Raw genomic sequence first — 12,835 nt, forward strand, 5'->3', positions numbered from 1 at the left:
CGTCTCATTCATGTCCCGTTTCATCTCACAGGAACAGTTGAAGTACGAGGCGGATGAGAAGAGCAGTAAACTGGCCTGGGAGAAGAAAATTTCCAACACACAGAAAAGGTGAAGCATGATTGGTTCGTTAAACTCCAGAGCCTTGTCTTACTACCAGTCAAATCCTTGCTTTCCCCATACTTGTTCCCTCTATTCCTCTCAAAGCTCATTGGAGGAGGTCAGAGAGAGGGACATTGAAATGGATATTCAGCTCCAATGTACTTTGAGAGGAATTCAGAAGGCAAGAGGCAAGAATTCTAACCGACAATGTTTTAAACCAATGTAATGTCCGTCTCTCTCCTTTCTCCAGTCTGATCCAGCGTCTGGACGGTAAGTCCAAGGACATCTCTAAGATCGCAGCCGACATCACCCAGAATGTGTCACTGAGACAGGGTATGGAGAGGAAGAAAGTGATCCAGCACATCAGAGGACTCTACAAGATAGACCTCAGCGCCTCAAGACACTGGCAGGAACTGGTGCAACAACTCACTCACGACCGGTGAGTACTGGGGGAGGCGGGAGTTACACTGAACAACTCATACAGGACCGGTGAGTACTGGGGGAGGGGGGAGTTGCACTGAACAACTCATACAGGACTGGTGAGTACTGGGGAGGGGAGTTGCACTGAACAACTCATACAGGACCGGTGAGTACTGGGGGGGTTACACTGAACAACTCACACACGACCGGTGAGTACTGGGGAGGGGTGTTACACTGAACAACTCATACAGGACCGGTGAGTACTGGGGGAGGGGGGAGTTGCACTGAACAACTCATACAGGACCGGTGAATACTGGGGGAGGGGAGAGTTGCACTGAACAACTCATACACGACCGGTGAGTACTGGGGGAGGGGGGAGTTGCACTGAACAACTCATACAGTACCGGTGAGTACTGGGGGGGTAACACTGAACAACTCACACACAACCGGTGAGTACTGGGGAGGGGAGTTACACTGAACAACTCATACAGTACCGGTGAGTACTGGGGGGGTAACACTGAACAACTCACACACAACCGGTGAGTACTGGGGAGGGGAGTTACACTGAACAACTCACACACAACCGGTGAGTACTGGGGAGGGGAGTTACACTGAACAACTCATACACGACCGGTGAGTACTGGGGAAGGGGGGAGTTGCACTGAACAACTCATACAGGACCGGTGAGTACTGGGGGGAGGGGAGTTACACTGAACAACTCACACACGACCGGTGAGTTGCACTGAACAACTCATACAGGACCGGTGAGTACTGGGGGAGGGGGGGGGTTGCACTGAACAACTCATACAGGACCGGTGAGTACTGGGGAGGGTAGTTGCACTGAACAACTCATACAGGACCGGTGAATACTGGGGAGGGGAGTTACACTGAACAACTCATACAGGACCGGTGAGTACTGGGGAGGGTAGTTGCACTGAACAACTCATACAGGACCGGTGAGTACTGGGGAGGGGAGTTGCACTGAACAACTCATACATGACCGGTGAGTACTGGGGAGGTGAGTTACACTGAACAACTCATACAGGACCGGTGAGTACTGGGGAGGCGTGTTACTCTGAACAACTCATACAGGACTGGTGAGTACTGGGGAGGGGAGTTACACTGAACAACTCATACAGGACCGGTGAGTCCTGGGGCGGAGAGTTACTCTGAACAACTCATACAGGACCGGTGAGTACTGGGGAGGAGAGTTACTCTGAACAACTCATACAGGACCGGTAAGTACTGGGAGTCTCCCATTGAGTAAAACACAGCAATATCCGTGAGGGTTAGGGATATGCTACGTTGAGCTATGCTACGTTGAGCTATGCTACGTTGAGCTATGCTACGTTGAGATATGCTACGTTGAGCTATGCTACGTTGAGATATGCTATGTTACATTATAAACCAGGCAATTTGGGTCCTGTATGCTGATTGGCTGAAAGCCGTAGTGTATCAGACATTATCAACTGGGTGGTTCAAGCCCTGAATGCTGATTGTCTGACAGCTATGGTATACCACGGGTATGCCAAAACATTTATTTTTACTGTTCTAATAATGTTGGGGACCAGTTTGTAGTAGAATGACTTGTTTACTGTTCTAGTAATGTTGGTAACCAATTTATAATAGTTTATAATAGAATTACTTATTTACTGTTCTAGTAATGTTGGTAACCAGTTTATAATAGTTTATAATAGAATGACTTGTTTACTGTTCTAGTAATGTTGGTAACCAGTTTATAATAGAATGACTTGTTTACTGTTCTAATCATGTTGGTAACCAGTTTATAATAGAATGACTTGTTTACTGTTCTAGTAATGTTGGTAACCGGTTTAATAGTTTATAATAGAATGACTTGTTTACTGTTCTAGTAATGTTGGGAACCAGTTTATAATAGAATGACTTATTGCTGATACTATTTCCTGTGTATTTCAGTGCTGTGTGGTATGACCAGACGTCGTACCCTACCTCCTGGCAGCTGGACCCTACAGAGGGACCCAACAGGGAGAGAAGACGGCTGCAGAGGTGTTACCTCACCATTCCCAACAAGTACCTGCTCAAAGACCGACGCAAGCCAGACGGTACGCTGACCCTAACCCATAACCCCTAACCCTCACCAACCCCAACAAGTACCTGTCCAAAGACCGACGCAAGCCAAGACGGTACGCTGACCCTAACCCATAACCCCTAACCCTCACCAACCCCAACAAGTACCTGTCCAAAGACCGACGCAAGCCAAGACGGTACGCTGACCCTAACCCATAACCCCTAACCCTCACCAACCCCAACAAGTACCTGTCCAAAGACCGACGCAAGCCAAGACGGTACGCTGACCCTAACCCATAACACCTAACCCTCACCAACCCCAACAAGTACCTGTCCAAAGGCCGACGCAAGCCAAGACGGTACGCTGACCCTAACCCATAACACCTAACCCTCACCAACCTCAACAAGTACCTGTCCAAAGACCGACGCAAGCCAAGACGGTACGCTGACCCTAACCCATAACCCCTAACCCTCACCAACCCCAACAAGTACCTGTCCAAAGGCCGACGCAAGCCAAGACGGTACGCTGACCCTAACCCATAACCCCTAACCCTCACCAACCCCAACAAGTACCTGTCCAAAGACCGACGCAAGCCAAGACGGTACGCTGACCCTAACCCATAACCCCTAACCCTCACCAACCCCAACAAGCCAGACATATATATTTTAAATATAATAATGATAAAGATTAGTCAGTCTGATCTTCAGCACCACTAGGGATGTCATTCTAACAGCTTCATTTTTTTCTTAATTTTCGCTTATGAAAGCATTATCTGGAAACCCACTATGATTGAATCCAGCGTATTGACCCTGTCTGTCTGACCCTGTCTGTCTGACCCTGTCTGTCTGACCCTGTCTGTCCCTGTCTGTCCCTGTCTGTCCCTGTCTGACCCTGTCTGTCCCTGTCTGTCCCTGTCTGACCCTGTCTGTCTGACCCTGTCTGTCTGACCCTGTCTGTCTGACCCTGTCTGTCTGTCCCTGTCTGTCTGACCCTGTCTGTCTGTCCCTGTCTGTCTGACCCTGTCTGTCTGACCCTGTCTGACCCTGTCTGACCCTGTCTGTCCCTGTCTGTCTGTCCCTGTCTGTCTGTCCCTGTCTGTCTGACCCTGTCTGGCTCTGTCTGTCTCTCCTTTCAGACCCAGCAGCACGGGCTCCACTGTCCTTCCTGTTTGAGGATAAGACCCACTCCTCCTTCTCTTCCACGGTGAAAGACAAGGCCACCAGCGAACCAATCAGATTCACCAGACGCTGCATCAGTGTTGCTCCCTCTAGAGAGACCTCCGGAGAGTTGCTGCTGGGTAAGAGACCACAAACACCTCCACCACCTCCACACACACCACCACCTCCACCTCCTCCACACACACCACCTCCTCCACCTCCACATCCTCCACCTCCTCCTCCACCACCACCTCCTCCACACACACCACCACCTCCTCCATCTCCTCACCTCCTTCACCACTTCCACCTCCTCCACACACACCACCACCTCCACCACCACCTCCTCCACACCTACCACCACCTCCACCATCACCTCCTCCACCACCTCCTCCACACACACCACCACCACTTGCTTTATTGTCCAGTGAGTTTATTCTGGACGAGGTCCCGTTGATGCTGCCTAAGGCTCTATTTACTGGTGTGTATTCTACTCACACAGTGACCTTTTGACCCTCTGCGTTCACAGGGAAGTCTGGGATGTACTTTGTGGAAGATAACGCAGCTGACGCCCATGACAACCAGGTAACCCTTTTCTCTACGCCTGCACATTTTAGAACAGAGACGTTGTTGTCTGGCTACTCACTGTGTGTGTTGTGACAGAGTGTCCACGGAGAGACGGAGGCAGCGTCATTCTCCTGGACCTATGAGGAGATAAAGGAGGTCCATAAGAGGTGGTGGCAGCTCAGAGACAATGCTGTGGAGATCTTCCTCACCAACGGACGGACTCTCCTGCTGGCCTTCCACACCACCAAGGTAGGGTTGACTAAAGAGCACAGGATCTCCTGCTACCTGCTAACCTTCCACACCACCAAGGTAGGGTAGAACTAAAGAGCACATGATCTCCTGCTAACCTTCCACACCACCAAGGTAGGGTGGAACTAAAGAGCACAGGATCTCCTGCTACCTGCTAACCTTCCACACCACCAAGGTAGGGTAGAACTAAAGAGCACATGATCTCCTGCTAACCTTCCACACCACCAAGGTAGGGTGGAACTAAAGAGCACATGATCTCCTTCTACCTGCTAACCTTCCACACCACCAAGGTAGGGTAGAACTAAAGAGCACATGATCTCCTGCTAACATTCCACACCACCAAGGTAGGGTGGAACTAAAGAGCACATGATCTCCTTCTACCTGCTAACCTTCCACACCACCAAGGTAGGGTGGAACTAAAGAGCACAGGATCTCCTGCTACCTGCTAACCTTCCACACCACCAAGGTAGGGTAGAACTAAAGAGCACATGATCTCCTGCTACCTGCTAACCTTCCACACCACCAAGGTAGGGTGGAACTAAAGAGCACAGGATCTCCTGCTACCTGCTAACCTTCCACACCACCAAGGTAGGGTAGAACTAAAGAGCACATGATCTCCTGCTAACCTTCCACACCACCAAGGTAGGGTGGAACTAAAGAGCACAGGATCTCCTGCTAAGCTTCCACACCACCAAGGTAGGGTAGACTAAAGAGCACAGGATCTCCTGCTAACCTTCCACACCACCAAGGCAGGGTAGAACTAAAGAGCACAGGATATCCTGCTAACCTTCCACACCACCAAGGTAGGGATGAACTAAAGAGCACAGGATCTCGTGCTAACCTTCCACACCACCAAGGTAGGGTAGACTAAAGAGCACAGGATCCCCTGCTAACCTTCCACACCACCAAGGTAGGGTTGAACTAAAGAGCACAGGATCTCGTGCTAACCTTCCACACCACCAAGGTAGAGTAGACTAAAGAGCACAGGATCCCCTGCAAACCTTCCACACCACCAAGGTAGGGTAGAACTAAAGAGCACAGGATCTCGTGCTAAACTTCCACACCACCAAGGTAGGGTAGACTAAAGAGCACAGGATCTCCTGCTAACCTTCCACACCACCAAGGTAGGGTAGAACTAAAGAGCACAGGATCTCCTGCTAACCTTCCACACCACCAAGGTAGGGTAGAACTAAAGAGCACAGGATCTCCTGCTAACCTTCCACACCACCAAGGTAGGGTAGACTAAAGAGCACAGGATCTCCTGCTAAACTTCCACACCACCAAGGCAGGGTAGAACTAAAGAGCACAGGATATCCTGCTAACCTTCCACACCACCAAGGTAGGGATGAACTAAAGAGCACAGGATCTCGTGCTAACCTTCCACACCACCAAGGTAGGGTGGACTAAAGAGCACAGGATCCCCTGCAAACCTTCCACACCACCAAGGTAGGGTTGAACTAAAGAGCACAGGATCTCGTGCTAACCTTCCACACCACCAAGGTAGAGTAGACTAAAGAGCACAGGATCCCCTGCAAACCTTCCACACCACCAAGGTAGGGTAGAACTAAAGAGCACAGGATCTCGTGCTAAACTTCCACACCACCAAGGTAGGGTAGACTAAAGAGCACAGGATCTCCTGCTAACCTTCCACACCACCAAGGTAGGGTAGAACTAAAGAGCACAGGATCTCCTGCTAACCTTCCACACCACCAAGGTAGGGTAGAACTAAAGAGCACAGGATCTCCTGCTAACCTTCCACACCACCAAGGTAGGGTAGACTAAAGAGCACAGGATCTCCTGCTAACCTTCCACACCACCAAGGCAGGGTAGAACTAAAGAGCACAGGATATCCTGCTAACCTTCCACACCACCAAGGTAGGGATGAACTAAAGAGCACAGGATCTCGTGCTAACCTTCCACACCACCAAGGTAGGGTAGACTAAAGAGCACAGGATCCCCTGCAAACCTTCCACACCACCAAGGTAGGGTTGAACTAAAGAGCACAGGATCTCGTGCTAACCTTCCACACCACCAAGGTAGAGTAGACTAAAGAGCACAGGATCCCCTGCAAACCTTCCACACCACCAAGGTAGGGTAGAACTAAAGAGCACAGGATCTCGTGCTAAACTTCCACACCACCAAGGTAGGGTAGACTAAAGAGCACAGGATCTCCTGCTAACCTTCCACACCACCAAGGTAGGGTGGAACTAAAGAGCACAGGATCTCCTGCTAACCTTCCACACCACCAAGGTAGGGTAGAACTAAAGAGCACAGGATCTCCTGCTAACCTTCCACACCACCAAGGTAGGGTACACTAAAGAGCACAGGATCTCCTGCTAACCTTCCACACCACCAAGGTAGGGTACACTAAAGAGCACAGGATCTCCTGCAAGCCTTCCACACCACCAAGGTAGGGTACCCTAAAGAGCACAGGATCTCCTGTAAGCCTTCCACACCAGGGTTAATAGTTCAGCATCTCCCCCTCTTTTGTAGATTTGTCTTTGTTCTTTAGACAGTTATTTTTACTAAACAAAAATATAAAACGCAACATGTAAAGTGTTGGTCCCATGTTTCATGAGCTGAAATAAAAGATCCCAGAAATGTTCCATACGTACAAAAAGCTTATTTCTCTAAAATGTTGTGCAAAAATGTGTTTACATCCCTGTTAGTGAGCATTTCTCCTTTGCCAAGATAATCCATCCACCTGACAGGTGTGGCATATCAAGAAGCTGATTAAACAGCATGATCATTACACAGGGGCAAAATAAAAGGCAACTCTAACATCTTCAGTTTTGTCACAAAAAACAATGCCACAGATGTCTCAAGTTTTGAGGGAGAATACAATTGGCGTGCTGACTGCAGGAATGTCCACCAGAGCTGTTGCCAGATAATTTAATGCTCATTTCTCTACCATAAGCCTCCTCCAACGTCGTTTTAGAGAATTTGGCAGTACGTCGAACCGGCCTCACAACCGTGTGTATGAAGTCGTGTGGGCGAGCGATTTGCTGACGTCAATGTTGTGAACAGAGTGCCCCATGGTGGTGGTGGGGTTATGGTATGGGCAGGCATAAGCTACAGACAATGAACACAATTGCATTTTACCGATGGCGATTTGAATGCATAAAAGTACCGTGACGAGATCCTGAGGCCCACTTTTTTGTTGTTGTTGTGGTATCTGCAAACAACAGATCTACAGTTGAAGTCAGAAGTTTACATACACTTATGTTGGAGTCATTAAAACACGTTTTTCAACCACTCCACAAATGTATTGTTAACAAACTATAGTTTTGTGACAAGTCTGTTAGGACATCTACTTCGTGCATGACACAAGTACTTTTTCCAACAATTGTTTACAGACAGATTATTTCACTTACAAATTCACTGTATCACAATTCCATTGGGTCAGAAGTTTACATACACTAAGTTGACTGTGCATTTAAACAGCTTGGAAAATTCCAGAAAATGATGTCATAGCTTTAGAAGCTTCTGATAGGCTAATTGACATCATTTGAGTCAATTGGAGGTGTACCTGTGGATGTATTTCAAGGCCTACCTTCAAACTCAGTGCCTCTTTGCTTGACATCATGGGAAAATCAAAAGAAATCAGCCAAGACCTCAGACAAAAATTGTAGACCTCCACAAGTCTGGTTCATCCTTGGAGCAATTTCAAACACCTGAAGGTACCACGTTCATCTGTACAAACAATAGTACACAAGTATGAACACCATGGGACCACGCAGCCGTCATAGCGCTCAGGAAGGAGACGTGTTCTGTCTCCTAGAGATGAATGTACTTTGGTGCGAAAAGTGCAAATCAATCCCAGAACAACAGCAAAGAACATTGTGAAGATGCTGGAGGAAACGGGTACAAAAGTATCTATATCCACAGTAAAACGAGTCCTATATTGACATAACCTGAAAGGCCGCTCTGCAAGTAAGAAGTCACTGCTCCAAAACCACCATAAAAAAAGCCAGACTACGATTTGCAACTGCACATGGGAACAAAGATCATACTTTTTGGAGAAATGTCCACTGGTCTGATGAAACAAAAATAGAACTGTTTGGCCATAATGACTATTGTTATGTTTGGAGGAAAAAGGTGGAGGCTTGCAAGCTGGAGAACACCATCCCAACCGTGAAGCAGCGGGGTGGCAGCATCATGTTGTGGGGGTGCTTTGCTGCAGGAGGGACTGGTGCACTTCACAAAATAGATGGCATCATGAGGTAGGAAAATTATGTGGATATATTGAAGCAACATCTCAAGACATCAGTCAGAAAGTTAAAGCTTGGTCGTAAATGTTGTCCTTAAGCCATTTTGCCACAATTTTGGAAGTATTGTCATACTTCCAAAATTGTGGCAAAATGGCTTAAGGACAACAAATTCAAGGTATTGGAGTGGCCATCACAAAGCCCTGACTTCAATTCTATAGAAAATTTGTGGGCAGAACTGAAAAAGTGTATGCGAGCAAGGAGCCCTACAAACCTGACTCCGTTACACCAGCTCTGTCAGGAGGAGTGGGCCAAAATTCACCCAACTTATTGTGTGAAGCTTGTGGAAGGCTACCAGAAATGTTTGACCCAAGTTAAACAATTTAAAGGCAATGCTACCAAATACTAATTGAGTGTATGTAAACTTTTGACCCACTGGGAATGTGATGAAATAAATAAAAGCTTAAATAAATCATTCTCTCTACTATTATTCTGACATTTCACATTCTTAAAACAAACGGTGATCCTAACTGACCTAAAACAGGGAATTTGTACTCGGATTAAATATCAGGAAATGTGAAAAACTGAGTTTAAATGTATTTGGCTAAGGTGTATGTAAACTTCCGACTTCAACTGTATATCTGTATTCCCAGTCATGTTCTAATCCATAGATTACGTCCTAATGAATTTATTTAATTTGACTGATTTCTTTATGAACTGTAACTCACTAAATGTAATTAAATTGTTGCATTTATGTTTTTGTTCAGTATATCATCTCCTGGCTAGCATTTTGTAGCATGTAGCAATACTAGTGGAAAGTGATTGTATCAGCTAGCATAACATTAACACAATACTGAGCTGCAGCTAGCTAAAAAGTTATGGCTTAAGTATTACACATGCAATATAACTAGATTTAAAAATGTCCTGTTTCCGTAGTTCCGTGACGACGTGTACCACAACATCCTGACCTCTGACCTTCCCAACCTCCTGGAGTATGGTAACATTACGGCATTAACACACCTGTGGGGCTCGGGGCAGATCAGTAACTTTGAGTACTTGACGCACCTCAACAAACACTCTGGGCGAAGCTTCAACGACCTGATGCAGTACCCCGTCTTCCCCTTCATACTGAAGGACTACATCTCAGAGACACTGGACCTGGGGGACACTTCCATCTACAGGTCAGTTACAGTACTAACGCGGTTAGCTTAAGGGTCAGTGTTATAACGAACTGACGTGTTAATTGGTACTACAGACCAAAAGGAAAAACAGAGAACAGGAAGTTTGACCTTTTTGGACTGTTTTCAGGAACTTGAACAAGCCCATAGCGGTCCAGTCTAAAGAGAAGGAGGATCGCTATGTGGATAATTATAAGGTAAACAGCTCACTACAGCCTTCCTGTGTTACTGCTTCCCTTGGACACGAGATCAGTATTTCTAATGTATTCGTTACACACGTCGCATAAAACTGGAGATTCTACCTCTTCCAGTACCTGGAGGAGGAGTATCGGAAAGGAGCACATGATGACGACCCGATGCCTCCTGTCCAGCCGTACCATTATGGATCTCACTACTCCAACTCCGGCACTGTACTACACTTCCTGGTTCGCATGCCTCCATTCACCAAGATGTTCCTGGCCTACCAGGGTAAGACACCCACACAGATGTGTACTTCTAATGTAGCTGACGGAAACCCTCTCTTCTTTAAGAATAGCTATTTTCGTTCAGCAGCATATAAAAGATCACTGCCATCTGTATTGTGTTATTATCATGATCCTGAGGCTGATCACTGCCATCTGTATTGTGTTATTAGCATGATCCTAAGGCTGATCACTTGTGTTATTAGCATGATCCTGAGGCTGATCACTGCCATCTGTATTGTGTTATTAGCATGACCCTGAGGCTGATCACTGCTATCTGTATTGTGTTATTAGCATGATCCTGAGGCTGATCACTGCCATCTGTATTGTGTTATTAGCATGACCCTGAGGCTGATCACTGCTATCTGTATTGTGTTATTAGCATGATCCTTAGGCTGATCACTGCCATCTGTATTGTGTTATTAGCATGAACCTGAGGCTGATCACTGCCATCTGTATTGTGTTATTAGCATGATCCTGAGGCTGATCACTGCCATCTGTATTGTGTTATTAGCATGACCCTGAGGCTGTTGTAGCGCCATGTTCTGAGAACCACATCCTGATCTAAGACTGATCTGATCCACTGCTTGGCATGCATCAAAGACTTCCTCTGATAGGCTTTCTCTCCCCCTTTTTGCACTCAAACTTCTCTCTGTCCCCCTCTGACTCGCCCCTCTTCTCCCCTTCCATTTCTCTACCTCTCGTCCTGCTCCTCTCTGACTCGCCCCTCTTCTCCCCTTTTCCATTTCTCTTCCTCTCTACCTCTCGTCCCGTTTCTCTCTTCCTCTGTTCTTGTCTTTCTAATGCTCTTCCTCCGAAGCCTCTCATCTTTGTTGATAGAAGTGTAATTGAATGCAGAAGCGGTGGTTCACAAGGCAATGAAAGGAAGCCTGCTCATTCACCAAGATAAAGACACTGTATTGGTCCTGTATCATCAGAACACAGGTTTAATTAGTGTGTGTGTGTGCGTGTGTGTGTGTGCGTGCGTGTGTGTGCGTGCGTGTGTGTGCGTTTGTGTGTGTGTGTGTGTGTGTGTGTGTGTGTGTGTTCCAGACCAGAGCTTTGATATCCCTGACCGGACGTTCCACTCTATGAATACAACGTGGCGTCTCTCCTCGTTCGAGAGCATGACTGACGTCAAGGAACTAATACCGGAGTTCTTTTACCTCCCGGAGTTCCTGGTCAACAGAGAGGGTAGGATAATAGACCACACACCTCTGTAACACAAAGAGTGTTAACCAGAGTTATATTACCTCCCTGATTTCCTCTTCAACAGTGAGGGAAAGACAACACACATCTCTATACCTGTCTATAACTCCTCTATACCTTCCAGAGTTCCTCATCAACCGAGAGGGTAGGACAATGTGATAATGGTGCCGGAGGGGATGGCTGCCATTTACGGGGTCTTAGCTATTTTGTTATTTTTTTTCACATAATGTTGCTGCTACCGTCTCTTATGACCGAAAATAACTTCTGGACATCAGAACAGCGATTACTCACCTCGAACTGGACGAAGATTTTTTTTAATGAGTCCGACGCGAAGGATATACTGCTTTGTTGAGACAAGGCCCAAATCCCCGTCATCTGTGTGAAGAAAAGACAGAGGAAAATGGGGTGGAGGGTGGGGTGCCTTGTATGAATTCGCCGACGAGTAGGTAAACCACCACTACCCTCCGTATTATTGGCCAACGTGCAATCATTGGAAAACAAACTGGACAATCTACGATTAAGACTATCCTATCAACGGGACATTAAAAACTGTAATATCTTATGTTTCACTGAGACGTGGCTAAACGACGACACGAATAATATAGATCTGGCTGGGTGTTCCGTGCGTCGGCAGGACAGAGCAGCTACATCAGACGAGGGGGTGTGTGTCTTTGTCAATAACAGTTGGTGCGCGATGTCTAATATTAAAGAAGTCTCGAGGTATTGCTCGCCTGAGGTAGAGTATCTCATGATAAGCTGTAGACCACACTATCTACCAAGAGAGTTCTCATCTATATTATTTGTAGCCGTCTATTTACCACCACAAACCGATTCTGGCACTAAGACCGCTCTCAATGAGCTGTATAAGGCCATAAGCAAACAAGAAAATACTCATCCAGAAGCGGTACTCCTAGTTGCCGTGGATTTTTAATGCAGGGAAACTTAAATATGTTTTACCTAATTTCTACCAGCATGTTAAATGTGGAACCAGAGGGGGAATAAACTCAAGACCACCTTTACTCCACACACAGAGATGCATATACCTGCTTACAAGCAAAAACTAAAGCAGGAAGTACCAGTGACTCGCTCAATACAGAAGTGGTCAGATGATGCGGGTGCTAAGCTACAGGACTGTTTTGCTAGCACAGACTAGAATATGTTACGGGATTCATCCAATGGCATTGGGGAGTATACCTGTCACCGGCTTTCATCAATAAATGCATCGACGACATATTTCCCACAG

At 46.8% G+C, this 12,835-nt stretch overlaps 1 protein-coding gene across 3 annotated transcripts in view; it reads left to right on the forward strand.

Annotated features, from left to right (window-relative positions):
• lyst (lysosomal trafficking regulator) overlaps window positions 1-12,835 on the forward strand; it is a 215,517-nt gene that overhangs the window by 172,812 nt on the left and 29,870 nt on the right. For all 3 annotated transcript variants that reach the window (XM_045702248.2, XM_045702249.2, XM_045702250.2), the window contains 10 exons: window positions 32-108; window positions 350-538; window positions 2,455-2,600; window positions 3,702-3,863; window positions 4,250-4,305; window positions 4,384-4,536; window positions 9,681-9,925; window positions 10,053-10,119; window positions 10,234-10,390; window positions 11,437-11,577. In XM_045702248.2, coding sequence (XP_045558204.1) covers window positions 32-108; window positions 350-538; window positions 2,455-2,600; window positions 3,702-3,863; window positions 4,250-4,305; window positions 4,384-4,536; window positions 9,681-9,925; window positions 10,053-10,119; window positions 10,234-10,390; window positions 11,437-11,577 — 1,393 coding nt within the window. The remainder of the gene's footprint in view (window positions 1-31; window positions 109-349; window positions 539-2,454; window positions 2,601-3,701; window positions 3,864-4,249; window positions 4,306-4,383; window positions 4,537-9,680; window positions 9,926-10,052; window positions 10,120-10,233; window positions 10,391-11,436; window positions 11,578-12,835) is intronic.

Source organism: Salmo salar, chromosome 19, assembly GCF_965601325.2.
Source record: "Salmo salar chromosome 19, fSalSal1, whole genome shotgun sequence".
Taxonomy (NCBI): domain Eukaryota; kingdom Metazoa; phylum Chordata; class Actinopteri; order Salmoniformes; family Salmonidae; genus Salmo; species Salmo salar.